Here is a 19,600-nt window from a genome sequence, read left to right as displayed (position 1 = left end):
CTCCTCCCCTCGAACAAATAAAGATGTCGCAGAGGATTTCGCCAATATCAGTCGGTGCTACTTCACCACGGCCGAGATTGGCGGTCAAGCGTACCCGCGACCCCCCGAGGAACCATGATGGAAACATATACTGTGACCATCCCGAATGCGCCGGTGATCCTCCCATCTTCCGTCGTCCCTGCGAGTGGAAGTAGGTATTTTCTCTAATCCTTTCTTTCTTATCACATCTCAGCGAGTACTAACTATCTGTAGTAAGCATATGGATAAGCATGACCGGCCTTATAAATGCAATGATCCAGACTGCGCAAAGCTGCCCGGATTTACGTACTCTGGCGGACTGCTCCGGCATCAGCGGGAAGTGCACAGGATGCATACCCAGGGAAAGAAGTTAATGTGTCCGTACTCTGACTGCAACCGGAGCTCCGGGAAGGGTTTCACCAGACAAGAAAACCTAAAGGAACATATCCGTCGTCTTCACAGGTCTGAAGACCTCCCAGTCGAAATAAACAACACCAATCTACCACCTCTCTCTCGAACTTCCACCAGCACCATAATTATTGCGGGGATAACAGCTCCGGTCGCCACTCCGTCCGCCGTCAGTGACCCTCGTGTCCTGCCTCCCATCTCACTACCAGTACACAACCCTCCTTCAAAACGGAAAAGATCCTCCATCTCCTCTTCGGTCTACGTATCTGAAGACGAGGCTGCCCCGGAGGTGCGTGTGTTACGGGACGAGGTGTCTCATCTACGCCGCGAACTAGAATACAAAGGCTCCCAAATCGACGAGCTGAAAAGAGAAATGAGTGAACTACGACGGTTAATTCAGGATACGTGATCAATAGAGAATATAGACATATGATACTACTTTTTTTTGGGCGTCTCTTCTCTTCCGGCCCCCCATGTGAACTCACCTCCTTCCCGATCTTATCACCCGCAGCATTTCGGCTGCAAGGCGTACACTGTTTTATACCCCCCTGGTCATTGGCAAGGGTTGTCTTCTAACGTGAGCTGAATTCTTTGGTTGCATGGCATGAAATAAACTAACGGCCGACCCTCCCCATGTTTCTATAATTATATACGACTCCATTATATAGCGTTTTATCCAGTTTATGATTGTAAATAACAAATATACTGACTCCCAACAAATCCAATCCCTGCCCGCATGTATAATCTTCCTGCACATTTTTTATTTCCTTCTCGGACTCTGAACGCGCCATCGGCTGGGCTGGGAGCGAGATCGTAAGGAACCCTGGACAGCCGCATGATACGAGCTGCAGAGCCTCAACTAACCTGGCGGCTTAGCTCCATGCAGGCACCAGCCTCGTATCCTCGAGCTCAGCTTCGCTGCGGTCAGGACTTCTGCGCAGCGAATCATCACGCCGGGGCAGATATTTGATAAGCGAATGCTACCAAGACGGTTGCGGACTCCGCGCTCCGTAGATCGACGCAGCTGGACGAGATTCCTGTACAGATATGCTTATTCTTGCACCATTCTGCCTTATATTTCCTCAGCCACCAGCCACCGCACTCCTTCAGTGCTGGACTGTCACGATCCTGTGGGATGCATCAGGTTCAGGGGGTAATTATACATATTGTTGATTTATCAGCTCTTTTACTGCCTGTTCATAGTGATAGTGTCTCGATGCTTCTGTTCTGTGTTGAAGCTGAAAAAGAGCCGAAAAGGGGAGGCTTACGTAACTAAGATAGTCAAACCTCAACTCCGCACTGAGAAAGCTCAAGATAGTTATGGCCCATACTTTGTAGTATTTATTCGCAGGGAACAAGATCGGGTCTCTAGAGGGTGATATATCGCTCGGGAGGGCAAGGCCAGATTTTGACGGATCTGATAAGCCCAGCCAGCATGGACCGGGATGGCCAATATCAGACTCCTGAAGCGGAGGATGTTCCTACACCTGGGATACAGTCAGGCGTTACCAGACGGCTATACATCTCGCACTTTCTCTCCACCTGGAACTCCCGGATGTTCGAGTTTGGCGCAGTACTGTTTCTAACCAGGATATTTCCTGGGACCCTGCTCCCGGTCTCTGTTTACGCTTTGGTGCGTGCTGGGTCGGCGATTATTCTATCCCCTACCATGGGGCATTATATCGATCATGGAAACCGTTTGAAAGTTGTAAGGTTCTCAATTGGTAAGTTAATCACTTTTTGCCTTTCGTCGACCTCTAGTAACATTGATGACGCATGAAGTTGTACAGCGTCTCGCGGTGGCCTTGTCATGCATGGCATTTTGGCTCTTGGTAACAGGTTGGCCGGCTCCGCCAATCGTTAGATCGGTATTGTTAGGAGCCTTGGTGGTTTTTGCCTGTGCTGAGAAGCTGTGTTCAATCATGAATTTGGTATCGGTCGAGCGTGACTGGGTAGGATGAAGCGTCTAGCTGGTATATAGTTAAACAAGTGTTAATCGATATCATAGGTGGTTGTCATATCAGGGGGTGACGCTCCTACACTCCAAGGCCAGTCACTTCTCCCTTATATTTGCAGTCTCCCTCATTTTTACGGTGGTTTTAAAGATTCCATACTTCCGATTTATGCTTACCTTCTCTCGCAGCACTCAATTCCCGGATGCGCCGTATTGATTTGGTTTGCAAGCTCGTTGGACCTTTAGCAATCGCTCTTATTGATGGCGTTTCGACACCAGGTGCCATATTGTTCACTTTGGTACTAAATTTTGCATCGGTTGGAATAGAATACTTTGCAATTGCAGAGGTACCCCTGAATATCTCCCTGTCCGATCATTCTATGATGTTAGCTAAACTGTATGGATCACCAGGTCTACAAAACAGTACCAGGGCTTCAGAGGTCGGAATCCTTGAATGGTGATGGCATCCAGTCAACGTTCCCGGTGGTAAACCTTTTGAGTAACCTTCCAAGATGCCTGGTCTCTTGTGGTCGATCGATCTCTACAGCCCTATCATTCTACTTCCAACACCGTGCGTTTTTGCCGTCAATCTCACTGTGTCTGCTCTATTTCACCGTGCTCTCCTTTTCCGGTCAGATGGTCACCTATCTCCTATCTGTGGGTTATAGTTCCACGCATATTGGTATTGCAAGAACTATTTCGGTGATGCTTGAGATATCAGCGACCTGGATAGCTTCCAAGCTGATGCGCAAGATCGGCCCGCTAAGGGCAGGATTATGGTTCATAAATTGGCAGGTTCTCAGTTTGGTTGCTGCGAGCGGGCTCTTCTGGGGCGCAGAGCAAAGGCTGGTTGCTGCTTCTGGCCTGGTTGGAGGCGTCATCATAAGTCGCATTGGGCTATGGGGTTTTGACCTGTGCGCCCAGGCCATCATCCAGGAGGTAATTGATATCTTGTGATCCAGGTCTTCGACTTCACTTTCTATCCGATGCTGACGATCATATCCAATCTTTAGGAGGTCGAATTAGACCACAGAGGCTCTTTCTCTTCGCTCGAGGCATCTTTCCAGAACGGCTTCGAGCTCCTCTCTTACATTTCAACCATTATCTTCTCTCGCCCGAAGCAGTTCCAATATCCAGTTGCGCTAAGCTGTGCTGCGGTGTGCGTTGCTGGTGGAATGTACACGTCATTTATTAGGCGGAGGAGAGGTCATTTGCTCCATGTATCTCAGTGTATTGACATGAAGGATAGAAAAAGGCAACCGGCAATGCCTCGTAACAGATATGGCTACGAGAGATTGCCCTAAACCAGTTGATTCCAATCAAATGCAGCAAATTTGGATCCATAAGCCTGGCTTCGATGAACCCATACTAAGTGGAGCGCAGATGGATGTTAAAACTAGACTGCCAACAATCTAACACATTCAGACACCTTGACTTAGACAACCATTAAGTACTATAATAATTATAGACGGCCCGTTGCAAGTACAGCAAGAGTATAGGCAGAGAATCGTTCCAAGGTCCATTTTGTATGTTTTCGGAGTTTCGGTAAACAGTTATTCCGTCTGCTGCCTGCTCTCCTTTCTTGATACTGAACATTTGTATATCACCTCCCGACTCCAAGGGCTCATCGAGTCCCTTGGAAGGTCGGTCCCTGGGGCCTTCATCGGCGATGCTGAATTTGAGAGAAGCTGTCGAAAATGCGCTTTTGACTATGGCTCATCCAGATTCTGGGACGCCCCAAGAGCAAGAGCTTCGTCGGCTCCTGGAGAAAGCAAAGCAAGATCGACAACTGGCGGAAGAAGAGCTGCGACAGGCGGAAGAATACAGGCGACAGGCAGAAGAGAGCAAGCAATGGGTGGAAACCCAGATACAGCCAACCTCCCTTCCCGAGTTTTTAGATGCCTGTCACGTTCATTTCTCCGTGGGCGTCTCCTTGCGTATAAACCGTAAGACCAGAACCAGGAGAAATCCCGAGAATGCTGAATCCAAGCCGCGTCCTGATAAAATCCGGGAATGGGTCACCTTTCCCAAGGAGCTGTCGCGTGTTTGGAAAAAAAAAATTTCCACTGACTTTACTTTAGAAAGGCATTTCACCTCCTTGAATATGCTGAGAGAATTGGGCGAGGAGATGCGCATGGGATTACTAGGGTATGAGCTAGATCTTAACCTTTATAAGCGATATGCCGTTGAAGATCGCATATCTTTTATTATTCGGCAGCTATATTCCGATCAAGCCCTCCGGAATTTATTCAATCTCAAGGGGGAAATACAATTTGCAAATCATAGAAATATTCTAAGTCCCGAAGACAGGCACACGAAGCCAGATGTCAGCTCCTCGCAACAGTCACCGGTTTGCAAGCGGCAAAAGAGTGTCAATAAGGACGGGGATGCTGTCCCTGAAACTCCAACCGTGCGGTCAAGGTCGTCTCGCCCTCGTGCCGATCAGTTCTGTGTATACAATACGGGTTTCGACGAAGCAATACCAGCTTATATCATTGAATATAAGGCACCGCATAAGCTTACCAAGGACATTATTAATAAAGGGCTTGTGGATATGGATGTTGATGAAGTAATTGAAAACTTCGATGAGGGCGATCCGGCGAAGGTGGCCCGCTGGAGAGTCGCCGCATGCATATCGCAGATATTTTCATATATGATTCAAGCTGGTCTTGAATATGGCTGTGTATGCACTGGAGAAACACTTATTTTTCTTCACGTGAATCCTGACGACCCTACTACCGTCTACTATTATCTCTCTGTTCCAAACGATGATGTTGGAGACACTACCAGCTGGATCGGCGGTTCTGATTGCGATAATAAGCTACATCTGACCACGATAGGACAGGTTCTGGCTTTCACTCTTCGAGCGTTGGGAACGCCTCCGCACGACCAGGATTGGCGTAGTCGTGCAGAAAAGGTGCTCAAGAAATGGGAGATTACACGGAGCAATATCTTCGGGTCGGATTCGGACAAAAGCAGTGACGATATACAGCCCGAATACAAGCATAATCGACCGAGCAGGAATGAGTATATACGCATGTCGCCGGTCAAGACACGGTCAAATGGTCTTGTTGCTGGCTCTTCATGTCGCCCCATAGAGGCACTGACAAACTGGGATACCAGCGATGATGACAGCAGTGGGAATGACAGAGATTGGCCCGACAGCCCAAGCACGCAACTTCCTAGTCACCTCTCCAATGCCAAGGTCGCCGTACACCTGCCGAAGTCAGCTCAAGGGGCCAGCAATAGACAAGCCGGTGGGCGGATGGAATACTGCACGCAGAAGTGCCTCCTAGGTTTGGTAAACGGTGGCCGGCTTGACGAGAACTGTCCGAATGTGGCTAGCCACGGGAATGATGGGTGGCATGTTATCGACAGCTATAAACTGCTAGAGTTAGCTCGCGCGTAGATTCTGAGGCCGGACTATGGCCCTTTCGGCTGTGAATCCATGCATAAACATGGTGTTTCTGCCGCCCTTTTCAGATTCAACCTCTTCTCGCACGGCTATAGTTTTGTGGCGAAAGGAACTCCTGTTGAGTTTGGATATGATCCGCATGAGGAAGATGTGTATCAACGTTTACGTTCCCTTCAGGGTATACGTGTACCTGTTTGTCTGGGAAGCGTGGATATATCCAGCCGACCGTTGTATTACGACGGCATTGCGAGAATCGGCTATCTGCTGTTGCTCAGCTATGCAGGGATACCCATCAAGCTCCACGGGAGTCCAGATCAAAGTTTTAAGCGCCCCATTCGCGAAGCTCTATCTGATATTCAGAAGCTTGGGATTCGACATTGCGACGCCCATGAGGGTAACATATTTTGGAACGCAGAGAATAACGGGCCGATGATTATAGATTTTGATCGAGCGCTAAAGGATCCCGTGGAGAAGAGGAAACGAGATACTGCTCGCGTTGTATCTCATCATCTTCTAAGTACATAGCGAGCTGCTTCATAGGGGCTTCGGTTAATATTTTTTGTAGGCTTTCCGTTAGTCTTATGTCTGTATATTAACGGTACTCTCATATCAAACAGAAAAGACCTATACCAGGTCTCGTAGAAAGGGAAGTGAATAGGCCCGAGAAGTTCCGTTCGTCCAACCAGCGCACCAGGATTCGGCCAATCAGCTAATTCAATTGCAAAGGACCAATAAATAGATACAAGAAAGCTGAGAATTGTATTGACAACAATAAGAAAGAATCTAGCAGCAAAAGCCAACCATATTTGGCCGCCGGCTGACCGTCACATCATTATATAAATATCGCACTGCATAGTGAATATCCTCAAGACAACCTTCACTTCTTAACAACAACCTTTATTTCGCTTGGCCTCAGCCAACTCACTCTTACAACGAGTGATTCTCATCACTTAAATCAATCTTCCGACTGCGTGTCTTTTCTCCTGTGCAACGTTTTACAGCCAGATATCTACGGACTACCGATAATTGAGGATAAAGGGCGCCTTACAACGCCGTCATGGAGCCCTCAACCCCGCAGTATATTGCTAACCAGCAATATACAAGCGGTTGGTGGGCTGTTGAACAGGGAGATGGCGTCCATTCAGCCATAGAGATTGCTGAAACAGAGCCCTTGACTGTGCCGGCCTCACACGACTTCCCATTAGGACAGTTTGCTTGCCTAGAACTCATCAATTCCCTGCCCAGCGCTCAGCTTCCGGGTCCCATGCATTGCTCGGATTGGTCTTATGAACAGCGCCGGGCTGCACAGAGTATCCTTCCGTTCTTATATCTAGGACCTGCCACTGTCACTCGAGATCAGGACTTTCTTCGACGGGAGGGTATTACACTACTCCTGGCCATCAGGGATCGAAATCGAGTCCAAGCCTTGACGGTCAATGGGGATAAAGCGGCGGCCGCACTGGGTATTGAATCGGACTTCTTTGAGGTATCCAGCACGCAGGAGCTTATCAGTCAGTTTCCGAATGCCATCCGGCGGATCAACAACCATATATGTCCATGTCCGTCTCATCGGCCTCCGGGTGGGAGCCAGGAGGAGAGGAAAGTACTCGTGTTCTGCGACACGGGGAATGAGAAATCAGCATGCGTAGTCGCCGCATACCTTATGGTTATGTACCACGCCAGAGCCGTCGCAGCAGGAAGCCATGTTCAAGTACGGAGGTTATGTACAAACCTGGGCTTGGCCTTTGGCAACATATTGATGTCTTTCGAGACTATACTCGATGCACAAAAGGCTGTCGTTAGAAACACGGCGGCTCAGCAAAAGCAAGCCGGTGGACTAGAGCCTGACTGTCAACCTTCTCGGAAAAGGTCTTTTTATGTCGCCTATGAATCATCTACGGATGGTGGAAACATGGGCATGGACATGGACTTGGGAGGACAGGAGAGGGAGGACTATCCAAGCCGGCCTTCACTGCCTCCATTCCGTGATTTAAGCCGAGGATAAGATAGTAACGACTGTGAAGGGACATGCCTTTTTTATTCTAATAATTACGTTTCATTTTCTATTTTGACGCATTCCTGAGAAAGTGCGAAGAGGGAATCAACTTTAGAGACTTACCTTCCGTTTCATGAAAGCTACACTCGAGTCTATAAAGATGCACTGGCTTGGCTTCTTTTCCTTTTGTTTTCCCCCTTTGAATGCTTTGATGATGATTGCCACGCTCCCTTTCACTGCTCATTGTATTCATTATACTACCCCTTCAACAGTGTCATTTCTCTTAGCTTAAGGGACAATACTATTCATGCAGTGAAGTTCTGCATTCTCAGCAGTAGAAACTAATGTTCCAAATGCCTGCTGCAATGCTCTCTACCCATAGCTTGCCCTCGGCGCCTCCGATATCAAATAGGGTATAGGTGACCTGCCAATATCACAGCGTCGTAATGGACATTCACAGCGCCGATACCAGGCCTTCATCATTGCCTGTTTTTCTTCTGGAGCATCCTTTCACTTCTCTCTACCTGCAAACAACCCACCAGCTGCTTGCTACCTCTACAAGACTGGCCGTGCTTTGCATATTTGGCCATATTAACTCCCTCCCTTGCTTGCTGGAGACCAGAGGATAGGACTCAGAGCTTCGATTTGATATTTAGGCATTTGTTATAAGATCAAAGTCACTGTTGACATCACTTCTGACAGGAACACAGCTGAGTCCACGCGCCGTACAGCCTTCTGCAACATGCGTTTGAGAGAGCGAGAGCTCCTCCGGCCTCCAGATAGGTATGGGGCTGGAGACTGGGTAGGAACAAATGCTTCTGGTCGTCGAGGCGCGTCAAAACTAGACGACGACATGGAAGATGAGCTGCCATCTCCGCCACGTATTCCGCCTATCGCGAGGCCAACGGCCGGGCCACCGCCGTACATCGATTATAATCCGAATTCACCCCCGGCTGCATTTCCCACATACGATAGCCCTCGGCCGGGAAATGTACCGTCCTCAAACAATGGAATAACCTCTCTGAATAGTGCTGCTAATCAGTGAGTCATGGCCCCTTTTCTGACACGGCAGCTCTGTATTATGATGCTGTATTCTGATGCTGTATTCTGATGCTGGGTATTTAAAATTTTAGATTTCAGAGCGAGACATGGAGCGACATGGAATCAAGCGACGAAGATGGCAGTGGGGGCGATGACGACCACTCTGTTGATGTCGAGGATTATAAGTACCTTCACGCGCCAACACATGTCGAATGGAAAGATCTCAGCCCCATCATACAAATGGAGATAGTTCAGAACCTCACCCAAGTTTATACATGGCCGCGTGTTGTGGGCATGTTGCAACTGACATCCTCGGAACAGGAAGACGCCTTCGAAACCCCAGCACGTCGCAGGAAGCAGGCTGAGGAAGAAGCTGAGAAGTTGAACGAAATGCAGGTAAAGCAGCTGAGAGCGCTTCTCCGCATCGATAATAGCATCCTGCGAAAGTCTCGAGTCCCAGGCCAACTGGTCTTTCGAAGCATATCAAAACAGTATCTCAGAGCTACAAGGAACCGCACCACACTTGATCATCTCATGATCAAGGCAAGCGAGCTTTTAGCTGCTCGGAGGTTCCTGCGAAGGCTTGGTATCGACACAAAATATGCTGGGGAGTGGAAGAATGATCTTGCGACCATTAACCAGACGTCAGACTTCGACGGTGAGGATGAATTCAAGTGGATTCTCGACTCGGATGACCCCGAGCAGAGTGCACGCAACCAGTCAGCGACCCAGGTTGAAGATTCCTCACCTCCAACTTCTTCGCAGGATGATAGCACCGTCGGCTCAAATGTTCGTTTCATCAACCATTTTGGAGACTCCGGCGGGAACGCTTATGATGTACCACTGTACGAAGAAAGCAACCCACCGTTGCCCTCGACTCCCCTGAATGCTGCTCAACAAATTTTCGGTCGCAGAAAATCCCTCCAGAGACATGATAGAAGTACACCAAGTCGCGCTGTAAACCATGGCCATGGACCTGAAAGTCCAATCGTTCGACTGAGTGTTGGCCCTGAGGGCGCAGCGCAGATACAAAGCATCCCATTCACGCTGTCGTTATCACCGCCGTCACCTCAAGGCATACCTTCGAGCCCTCCCGTGCCACTGCCCTCTAGTCATGACCAACCACCTAGTTCTTCTGCAATATCCAAACGGACAGAGTCTAGAAAACGCCGGCTTTCGGAATCTGCAGCCCCATCAAGTCCTCTGAGGCGGCGTGACACACTCCCCGTGCAGAGGGTATTAAGCGGGCCCTGGTGGTATAATTCAGGACAGGCTGGCTCCCAGAATGAAGTCACATCGTCTCAGAAGTTAAACGAAAGGCTGCATGCGGTGAGAGCTGAAACTGAGATTAAGCGACAATCTACCTCACTCGCGGTAGGTAAACCGCTTCAGAGGGTACAGCTCAGCTTACCGATACGGAAACTACCTCTGATGTACAGCACCCATGCTTCACCTAGCGCATGCAGCGACGACACGATCCTCCAGACTCCTCCGCCTGGGTTTTCAGATTCAACAGCGAGCCCCTTTAGTACGCCAACGAAGAAAAATATCCCACAGTTGACTATAAAGACTACCAATAAAGAGGTTGATACCAATCTGACATCTAGCTCTCCAGGGGATAGGGAGCGTGGCCCAGCCTATTCGCCTATATCACCACAAATGGGAACATTCCCATTAACAGGGATGACTGGGAGTGTAAATGAACAAGGTCAGGATACTGATCTCATGGGCATTGATATCCCAAATTCCACTGACGAGAGAGAAAACCAAAGAGAAGCAGCGAGCGCTATCGTAGCAGAGGGAGGATTATCCACAGTTGAACAGATAATGCCCGTTTCGCCATCACAGAAGACTCAGCACTCTCAACAAAGTTCCACCGGGCCTTCCGATTCAATCGATGAGACAACTAAGGAGAAGGAGACCCCTATTCCAATTACGGAACCCCCAAAGCTTAAGCCTGAAGATATTTCCAAAGACGACGATACTTGCGATGTTAAATCGTTTACTACTGTCGTCCATGTGTGTTGTGACGTTCCGCCGTGTAAACCGAAGAGCGAGCAGGATGAATGCGCTCCTCATACCCTCTATCTCACGCCAGCCGATTCTCAAAACGCCCCGACGATTAAAGAAAAGAAAGAAATCGGCGAGACTCAAACGAAGAAGAAACTGGCCAAGAAAAAGGCAGCTGTTCCCGCAGAGGACAGACGGCGCAGTACAAGATTGAATGGTTCAGCTGTGAGGACACTGAGACCCCGAGCGGCGCCATCAACGCCAAAGCCATGAATTCAAAAAAGAAACAAAGGGACCATCAGAGCCCTCCCTCTTAATCCATCTGTTTGGGTATCTGTTATTTCGTTGCGGTCATCTCGTTGGTTTGTCGTTAGTTTGTTAGTTTAGGAGTCTTGCGGCGCGTCAGGATTGCGAGGTTCATATCTCCACTCTATCTGGTAGATGGCTCATTGGTGTTGCACTGTAGCTATGTTGTATTCTCCAAGATATTGGTTTCCCATAATAATAACAAAAAAAACATTGTTTGATTATACAATTGGTCCTTTTGGTTCTTTTGATTCTTCGACTCTTGGTTCTTTGAGGTTGAAATGCAGCTGTATCACGTGACACATCGTGAGGCTTAAAAAGGTAACAGCCTTGGCGCTTATATAATATCTACCACGACGCGCTTTTTTTAAGTAGTTTTACGCGTAAAGTGGTAGGAGGCAGCAACGTCAGAGGGATGGATACAGGTCCCTGTAGATAATCGAACAGACAGTGGTTGGCCGTGATATATGCCTGGAACTATTCTTATATTTGTCTGCATTTAACCTGCCTGCCAGGCTTTCCGTCCGTTCTTTTCTCATTGACGAAATTCGTCTTCATCAGATTCAAGGTTAGTATCCTACACATGAAAGATGTTATAGTGATGGATAGCTAACCAAGCCTATAGACATATTGAAGAGGGATATCAGGGTGTACACCACAATTTCTACCATCTCTATCGTTTTCGATTTTGCCGCGAGTTCCGCCACCACCTGTCCAAGCTTGTTAGTACAGGGGGGTGAAAATAAAGAGAACATCATGGAATCAAAAGCTATCAATAAACACGAGGAAGAGGAAGAGGAAGATGATATGGAGGGTATGGGTATAAAAGCCCGAGCATTGACGAAGCTACTACAAACTAGCTCGGTATGTCAATAGGCTATTTCGAAAACCTCGACTTGAAGGATAAGAAGCTAACATGAGATTTTGCAGGTGTTTGTAGCTATTATGGCTGATAAAATGAAGGAGCAGCAGAAGAAACAACAAGAACAGGCAAAAAGACAAGCTACGAAACCAAAAACACTCGCTGAGAAGCAGCAGGTTACTACTGAACCCGCGAGCAAGCGAACAACAAGAGCTAGTGGGAGGAATGCTCCGTCCGATATGCCCAAGGATACCGAAGATACCCAGGGGAAGAAGACCAGCGCAGCCAAGCTGCCTAGTCGAGCAGGGGCTGGGAAAAATACAAAGGGGTCCAAAAGCAGTATTACCAGCTACTTTAAGCAAGCGAATGTCGAAGTTGCAGAAGACAAACCTACTGTTCAAGAAGCTTTGGCACAGGCTGCGGACGAGTTCGAGGCGAAACCTTCAGCCTTAGGCGAGCAAGAAGATCTGGTTGCAACCCAACAGCCGTCCTTGATTACGGGTGGGAAAATGAGACAGTATCAACTCGAGGGCTTGGAATGGATGAAGTCCCTTTGGATGAACGGGCTCTGCGGTATTCTCGCCGATGAGATGGGCCTCGGCAAGACAATCCAGGCAATATCGCTGATTGCATTTTTCAAGGAACATAACATCTCGGGTCCATTCCTAATAGCTGCACCCCTGAGTACGGTGAGCAATTGGGTGAACGAGTTCGCGCGATGGACTCCATCCATTAAAACTGTTCTATATCATGGAACCAAGGAACAGCGGAGCGAGATTCGGCGAACACAGATGAAAACCCAGGATCAGAAATCACCGGATTTTCCGGTGGTTTGCACATCATATGAGATCTGCATGAATGATCGAAAGTTCCTCGCAAGCTACCAGTGGAAATATATCATCGTGGTGAGTGAAATCGTTTTGAGCTATTAACAGCGTGATTTGGAGGCTAACCAATGGCCAAACTCATAGGACGAAGGACACCGGCTTAAGAATATGAACTGTAAACTGATAAAGGAGCTATTGACCTATCCCTCTGCCAATCGTTTACTCATAACTGGAACTCCTCTACAAAACAATATAGCCGAGCTGTGGTCCCTGCTTCACTTCCTACTCCCAGAGATATTCAATGACCTTGATAACTTTCAAAACTGGTTTGATTTCTCATCCGTTCTCGACGAGTCAGGCCAGAAAGACGTTACCGAAAGACGAAAGCATAATCTCGTGTCTACGATGCATGCTATTCTCAAGCCGTTCTTATTACGGCGATTAAAGACAGACGTTGAATCGTCACTCCCGAAGAAACGAGAATACATCTTGTACGCCCCTTTAACACCGGAACAAAAGGAATTGTATGTCCAGATAGCGAATGGCACAAGCCGCCAGTACCTCGAAGAGAAAGCCGCAGAGCGAATAGAAGCCAGAAACGGATGGGCTAAGCAGTCGAGAGCACAAAGTTTGAAGAGAGGTGCAACTGGTAGCGAGCTAAGTACTCCAAACAAGAGCGCAAAATCCAGTCGTGACTCTACGCCAACCCGGACTCGCCGTCGAGGGCGACAAACCTACAAAGAGATATCTGATAGGGAGTTCAATAGCAAGTTGGCAAAACTTGAGTGTGGAATTGAAGATGATACCCCGGAGACGAGTGAGCCTAGCGAAGGTGAGATGGAGCAAATTGAACGAGCGAAGACAATGAAGCTAGCAAGTACGTGTTACCCCCTATTCAGAAGCCGAAAACTGTACAGCCTCTAATATTTATCTTCACAGAAAAGGAAATTTCATCCAAGAAGCTGCAAAATCCTGTAATGCAAGCTAGGCTGGTCTGCAACTCGCCGCTCAACTTTTACTGGCCATGGGATGAAAACTCACCTGGAGTCGACTCGACTCTTGTAACGTCATCCGGCAAAATGCTCCTGCTAGATCGTCTTGTGCCCTGTCTCATATCAAAGGGGCACAAAATCCTAATCTTCTCACAGTTTAAAGGCCAGCTTGACATCTTGGAAGATTGGGCTACGCAGCTTCGGTCTTGGAACTGCTGTAGAATTGACGGCGCAATTGCGCAGGCCGATCGTCAGGAGCAGATCAATGCCTTCAACACAGATCCTGACTACAGGATATTCCTGCTAAGTACCCGAGCGGGGGGCCAGGGAATCAACCTTACATCTGCCGATACTGTTATTCTCTTCGACTCCGACTGGAATCCACAGCAAGATCTCCAAGCACAGGATCGCGCCCACCGCATTGGCCAAACGAAGCCTGTTATTGTCTACCGGCTGGCCACCAGGGGTACGATTGAACAGACCCTCCTTGAGCGGGCTGGTTCCAAGCGCCGGCTAGAGAAACTAGTTATTCAAAAGGGCAAATTCAAGAGTCTACTGGACCCGTCGGGCTCATCTAACCCGCAGCGTCAAGCAGACGAATTGAAGAAGATATTCGGTGATGAGGATATTGAAGTATTCAATATCGGCGCGGGAACGACCTCGGAATCGTTACTTTCTCAGCGGGATTTAGATATCCTGACGGACCGCAGTGAAGAGGCGTATTCTGACCAGGGGATGAATGAGAGCGGTCGTGCCTTTACTGCTGTCAAGGCGAAGACTGACGCAGATGAGATCATGGCTGACATTACGACCAAATGAAAAAGGTGTTGTCGGTCGAAGTGAGCCGCTATCTTTGGCGTGAAACGTGTAATGATATAGAGCATGCTAGCGTAATAGGTTAATTTGCAGCAGAAGGCTATCTAGAGCCTCCTTGAAAAGAATACCATTAAATATACTCCGTAGAAAAATAGGGCATTAACGTAAATGATACACCGTCTGAATAAACCAGAGGAATACTATGGTAAGAAAAAAGGGTTTAATATAATTCAGCACTCACTATCGAGCACGTTTCGCTTCCTGAACTTGCTGGCGCAGGTCTGACAAAACCTCGTTGCGCTTTGCTAGGTGCGCTTTGAGGCCCTCGACTTGCTCTTCGACGGCCTTGACATCAGCCCGAACCCTGCTGAGGCTCTCGCCTTCGCTGACCCGACCAGTCCCTTCTCTCAGCTCTCTCAGCTCACGCTCCTTATATTCTAGCATCTGCAATGCTTCCTTCTTGATAATGGTCCAATTGGGCCCGTCTGTTCTCCCCCGCGTCCCGTTCTTCCTCGCCTCCACGGCAGCGTTGGCGGATTCGAGCTTCTTATCTAGATCCGCTAGCTCTCGCCGTAGACGGACCTTCTCCCACTCCTCGTCCTGTATGGTAGCACTAAAATCTGTGCCTTGTGGTTGGTAGCTGGATTTCCCTCCAACGCCTAACCGGCTTAGATAGGCATCACCAAACTTAGCCTTCCGGCCTGTACTTGTGTCAGCATCACCGGAGACCCCCCATTTCTTGGCTGTACGGACGTTGTCGAGCTGGTAGTCGATCTTGTTGGACTCAAAGGAGGCGCGTAGAGAGGCGGGGATGTTGCGGGGAATGCGGTAGCCTTCATGTCTGTTGTTGAGGATGTGGAGGAAGGCAAGGGCTGCGTCTTTGGAGATGGTGGAGGAGGCGGACGGGTTGACGAGATTCCATGCTGAGCGGACATCTGTGTCCGGCACGGAGAGGGAGTCGTATAGGTCCTCTAGAGAGGAAACTGGGAAGGGAAAGGGGTCAGTTGATAGGCCAGCCAGAAGGGACACAGGGTATATACGTACATGCGATTTCTCCTCTGTGGTTCTTGTTTGCAGAGTATATCTCTTCATATTTGGCTTTATCCTGCGGTCCCATGTACCAGTCGAACCCGTCCATGAGGCCAGGCGTGTCGTCGTCTGCCTCTACTCTCTCGAATTGAGGCTGTGTGCCCGTCAGCGCTCGACTGGCCTGGACAAGATGCGCCTTTGACTCCGGGACCAGCCAGTCCGGTAGAGAGGCCGGTACATCGTTGTATTCCTATAGCCATAATGAGTATCACTCTTGTTGTATAGTAGCTAGGCAGGCATGTATACCCCGTTGACCAGGTCAAAGATAAGCCTCATCGCCACGCAGAACTCTTCAAAGTCCAGCTCTCCATCTCCGTCGACGTCCGCCAGATCCCACACCCGCTCCAGCTGGTCATCTCGCAGCCGGCTGTTTCGTAGGACGGTGGCCGCTTGCGCGTTGTTGAGTCGTGGCTGGCCATTAGATAGCGACGAGAAGATCTCCCAGTACCGCTCGACTTCCCACTGCTCTATTTTCTTCTCGGGCATAATTGAGGGTCAGACAGGGATAAGAGAGGTATACGTATGAATTGACTGGCCTCTCTTCTTCTTCTCTCTCTTATTCTCTTCTTCTCTTCTTCTTCTTCTTCTTCACTTTGCTTATCGTGATGGAGCTCTGGGGTGGATGAGTAAGCGGAATATCTTATTTCCGGCACAATATATACGTACGACGTAGATAGATATAGATGTAGATATAGATGTAGATGTAGATGTAGATATAGATGTAGATGTAGATGTAGATATAGATGTAGATGTAGATGTAGATATAGATGTAGATGTAGATGGAGATGTAGATATAGAGTATCAGAAGGTCGGTCATTAATATATCTGCATGGCTCATGATGCCTGACTAGGTCTATGCCGTAAACAATAATATACATGGCAAGGTTTTATATGCAAAGGAGAGTCGTCACCGTTTCTCGTCGTTCTTCTCGTCGTTCTTCTCGTCAGCTTCTTTTTGGTCGGGTTTCTTCGTTTGATCAGGTCTCTTCAGCTGCTGTTCGACCTGGTGGACGGCTCGCTCGACTTCGGCGACGAGCTCAGGGGCATCCAGCATCTTTGCGAGCGCCCTGCCATCCGTATCCTTCAACAGCATCACTTCTTCGCAGTGGCCGTCTGCACACTCTGCCGTGGCCTTCTCATCAGTCGTCTTCGCACCCTCACTGTGAGGGTAGTGCCGTAGATAGACGTTCTCCAGGTCCGCAAGCGATCTAGGCTGGATGAGATTCTCCTTGAGCAGAAACTCCAGGTGCTTCGAGCCACCCCATGCTGTGACAGTCAGTATCTATACTCCCAGCTATAACGGACAAGACTGACCTCTCCAGTGGGACCAGCCGCGGTAGCAGAAGAAGAAGAAGGGTATATTAGGTATCCTATACGCAGTCAGCACGTAGTCTCCATCAACCTACTAGAACGCGGATAGACATACACCGGGACCAGCGCAAAGGGAGCCGTCAAAGGCGCAACCACGATGCTCCACCACATCCGCTTCCTGTGAAGCTGCTGTCTCTCCGTCGCGAGCTTCTGCAGCAGGCCGAGCACTTTACTCGTCTGGATCGCATTCTTGGGATAGAGCAGCTCAACTGGCTTCTTCGTCCGCAGCTCTTCCGTCTCCCGCCGCGAGCTCAGCGGCGGCACGCTCTTCAGCCCCCATTCCTCGTACGGTATCCTCTGCAGCGCCCGATGGCCGTACGTGACCAGCGTCTTCTGCCATCCCTTCTCTGCCGTCTCCCACTTGGCCCAGGTCGCCGTCGCCTTGTTCGTGATGCGGTCGAGATAGCTCAGCTGCTTCGCCGGCACCGCGGCGTCGAGTCTCTTGCAGTAGATGAGCGTGCGGCCCGTCGATATCGGGATCAGGAAGAGACGCATCTTGGTTCGTCTGTAAAGGTCAAACAGGCAGATACTGGGAAGTTGCCTTTTTAAATTATGTATATATTTTCTTTTTGTCTGTCCGAGATTTCAAGCTTCGCGCTCATCTTCAGGTCCGCCACCGTCGAATTGCTGCGCCCGGCGGGTCGAAGATGCGACAGACGAGGATGCGCCAGAGAAGGCGACGCGAAGGCGAACGAACAGGTTCTGCTGCGGCGACGTTCGTTTCTTCTTCCCTGGTCTTCTTGAAGCTTTTGATCGCAGGTTGGCATCCCCGTCTCTCTAGCCCCTTGGCGCGAATCCCACGTTCATCGAGTCCCTGATGCCATAAGGGAGCGCAGAGAAGATCTGACATCACCAACAATCCCGCCCGCGGACGAACAGATAGACGGCGGTGCTTTTCCCCCTCCCAGCGTCCCTGCAGCTCGTCCTTCGTTCTTCCACCTCCTCGCTGCCCGGACGTCGCGGAACCATGCGCCGCAGCGGTCGTTGGCGATATCGTGTGTAGCAGAGCGTCAAGAGTACCCCCTTAGGACAGACAGATGGCCACGCAGGGGGAGTCGACGGTGCGGTCTCATCGTTCGGCGTCCCGGGGAGGCTCTCCCAGGCTGAAACCAGATCTTAGGCTGCTGGAGCCGCCGCTGTCGAGACGGAGGTCGGCGCAGTCGGTCTCGGGAGCGAGTCAGTCGGACGAGCAACGGTCGATATATCAGCGTATAGGCTCGAGACAGGGCCAATCCACCAAGAGCTACTCCCCCAGAAGCCAGGGATCGATACCGCGAACTCAAGGGTCGGGGCCGGTGTCTGCTCGATCAGTTCCGGGTATGTACATGTTGTCGTCTGGTGAATAGAAGTCTTTTACTGACGGGTTGAACAGCTTGGGTAAAACACGCTGGAGACGACGGAGAAGCCAATGCTTCAGAGATACAGCCGCAATCACAATCACAATCACAGCCACTACTGCTGCCGCCGGGAGATGCCCGGATTGCTGACCACCACTACTCGACGACCAAGGGCAAGGAAACCGTGTTGGACGGCGGAGACGGGGATGAAGACACAGCGAGATATCGGGCCTACACGCACTACACGCAGGAATCCAGATGGAGGACGTTCGCTCGATCGGTGGCATACCCTCGAGACACGACACAGCAAGGCAAGATCGTCGATTCGGACTGGCTCAACGAGAATTTTGGTGACCTGTCCGGCCCGTGGAAGGGATACGTTGATGAAAAGGATGCCGAGAGCGGACGGAACTCGGGCACATTCATACAACGGCGGAAGAGATGGGTGAAGGGATTCCAGTATAGGATCCTCCACAGTCCCATGGTGCCGCTCATCATACGGCTCACGGTCTTCATATTCTCGGCCATCGCCCTCTCGCTCGGGGGCACGATCCGGCAGCTCTCGACGGAACACGGTCGACCGCAAGGGCCGTCATCTCTCATGGCCATCATCTTCGATGCAATTGCACTCGTATACCTAGTCTACATCACCTACGATGAGTACACGGGGAAACCGCTGGGCCTACGGTCAGCCACGGCAAAGATTCGGCTGATATTCCTCGACCTGGTCTTCATCGTCTTTGCATCGGCGAATCTAAGTCTGGCCTTTGCTTCGTTGTCTGACGTTAACGAGTCATGCTCTACCAGCGATACGAACCAGGCGGTAGATCCCAGAAACGACCTCATCTGTGACAGGCAGAAGGTACTGGCTGCTGTCTTGTTTGTTGTGCTGGTTGCCTGGTTGATGACTTTTATGATCAGTGCTCTACGGTATGTTATCCTCTTTTATTTAAGATAGTTCTCGCTAATATTATATAGGGTCATCGAGCGTGTGGCGGCCAAGTAACGCCCTATATCTACAGTCTACATCTACACATCACCAAACCTATCTTTCGTCTACATTGTAACACCTACTATCCTATCACTGCATGTTGCCACATCTTTCCTTCTACGTCCTAGATACTCTCTCTTTGGCCTTTTATATTGTCACATTTTGCA

General features: G+C 49.6%; 7 protein-coding genes across 7 annotated transcripts; 5 read left to right on the top strand and 2 right to left on the bottom strand.

Annotated features, from left to right (window-relative positions):
- Window positions 1-23: 23 nt before the first annotated feature.
- On the top strand, window positions 24-835 carry GIQ15_05317 (uncharacterized protein; the record flags this gene model as incomplete). Its single annotated transcript, XM_033552734.1, has 2 exons — window positions 24-190; window positions 253-835. 2 exons carry the CDS (start codon window positions 24-26, stop codon window positions 833-835), a joined length of 750 nt encoding a protein of 249 aa, XP_033406464.1.
- A 3,649-nt stretch (window positions 836-4,484) lies between these two features.
- On the top strand, window positions 4,485-5,789 carry GIQ15_05316 (uncharacterized protein; the record flags this gene model as incomplete). Its single annotated transcript, XM_033552733.1, has 1 exon — window positions 4,485-5,789. One exon carries the CDS (start codon window positions 4,485-4,487, stop codon window positions 5,787-5,789), a length of 1,305 nt encoding a protein of 434 aa, XP_033406463.1.
- Window positions 5,790-6,852: 1,063 nt separating this feature from the next.
- GIQ15_05315 (FMI2 protein) lies at window positions 6,853-7,800 on the top strand (the record flags this gene model as incomplete). The annotated part of the gene is made up of 1 exon (XM_033552732.1): window positions 6,853-7,800. The coding sequence occupies one exon, from the start codon at window positions 6,853-6,855 to the stop codon at window positions 7,798-7,800; it is 948 nt and encodes a 315-aa protein (XP_033406462.1).
- A 733-nt stretch (window positions 7,801-8,533) lies between these two features.
- GIQ15_05314 (SNF2 family helicase/ATPase) lies at window positions 8,534-14,648 on the top strand (the record flags this gene model as incomplete). Its single annotated transcript, XM_033552731.1, has 6 exons — window positions 8,534-8,832; window positions 8,925-11,044; window positions 11,774-12,012; window positions 12,079-12,915; window positions 12,982-13,714; window positions 13,777-14,648. 6 exons carry the CDS (start codon window positions 8,534-8,536, stop codon window positions 14,646-14,648), a joined length of 5,100 nt encoding a protein of 1,699 aa, XP_033406461.1.
- Window positions 14,649-14,885: 237 nt separating this feature from the next.
- GIQ15_05313 (END3) lies at window positions 14,886-16,220 on the bottom strand (the record flags this gene model as incomplete). Its single annotated transcript, XM_033552730.1, has 3 exons — window positions 14,886-15,628; window positions 15,690-15,924; window positions 15,981-16,220. 3 exons carry the CDS (start codon window positions 16,218-16,220, stop codon window positions 14,886-14,888), a joined length of 1,218 nt encoding a protein of 405 aa, XP_033406460.1.
- A 421-nt stretch (window positions 16,221-16,641) lies between these two features.
- Window positions 16,642-17,600, bottom strand: GIQ15_05312 (uncharacterized protein; the record flags this gene model as incomplete). The annotated part of the gene is made up of 3 exons (XM_033552729.1): window positions 16,642-17,000; window positions 17,049-17,104; window positions 17,161-17,600. The coding sequence occupies 3 exons, from the start codon at window positions 17,598-17,600 to the stop codon at window positions 16,642-16,644; spliced, it is 855 nt and encodes a 284-aa protein (XP_033406459.1).
- A 542-nt stretch (window positions 17,601-18,142) lies between these two features.
- On the top strand, window positions 18,143-19,448 carry GIQ15_05311 (uncharacterized protein; the record flags this gene model as incomplete). The annotated part of the gene is made up of 3 exons (XM_033552728.1): window positions 18,143-18,422; window positions 18,478-19,372; window positions 19,421-19,448. The coding sequence occupies 3 exons, from the start codon at window positions 18,143-18,145 to the stop codon at window positions 19,446-19,448; spliced, it is 1,203 nt and encodes a 400-aa protein (XP_033406458.1).
- Window positions 19,449-19,600: the final 152 nt, after the last annotated feature.

The sequence above is a fragment of the Arthroderma uncinatum genome (assembly GCF_011692745.1).
Source record: "Arthroderma uncinatum strain CBS 119779 chromosome Unknown scaffold3, whole genome shotgun sequence".
Classification (NCBI taxonomy): domain Eukaryota; kingdom Fungi; phylum Ascomycota; class Eurotiomycetes; order Onygenales; family Arthrodermataceae; genus Arthroderma; species Arthroderma uncinatum.
Note: the sequence above shows the minus strand (reverse complement) of the source record. Positions and strands in the feature narration are given on the sequence as shown.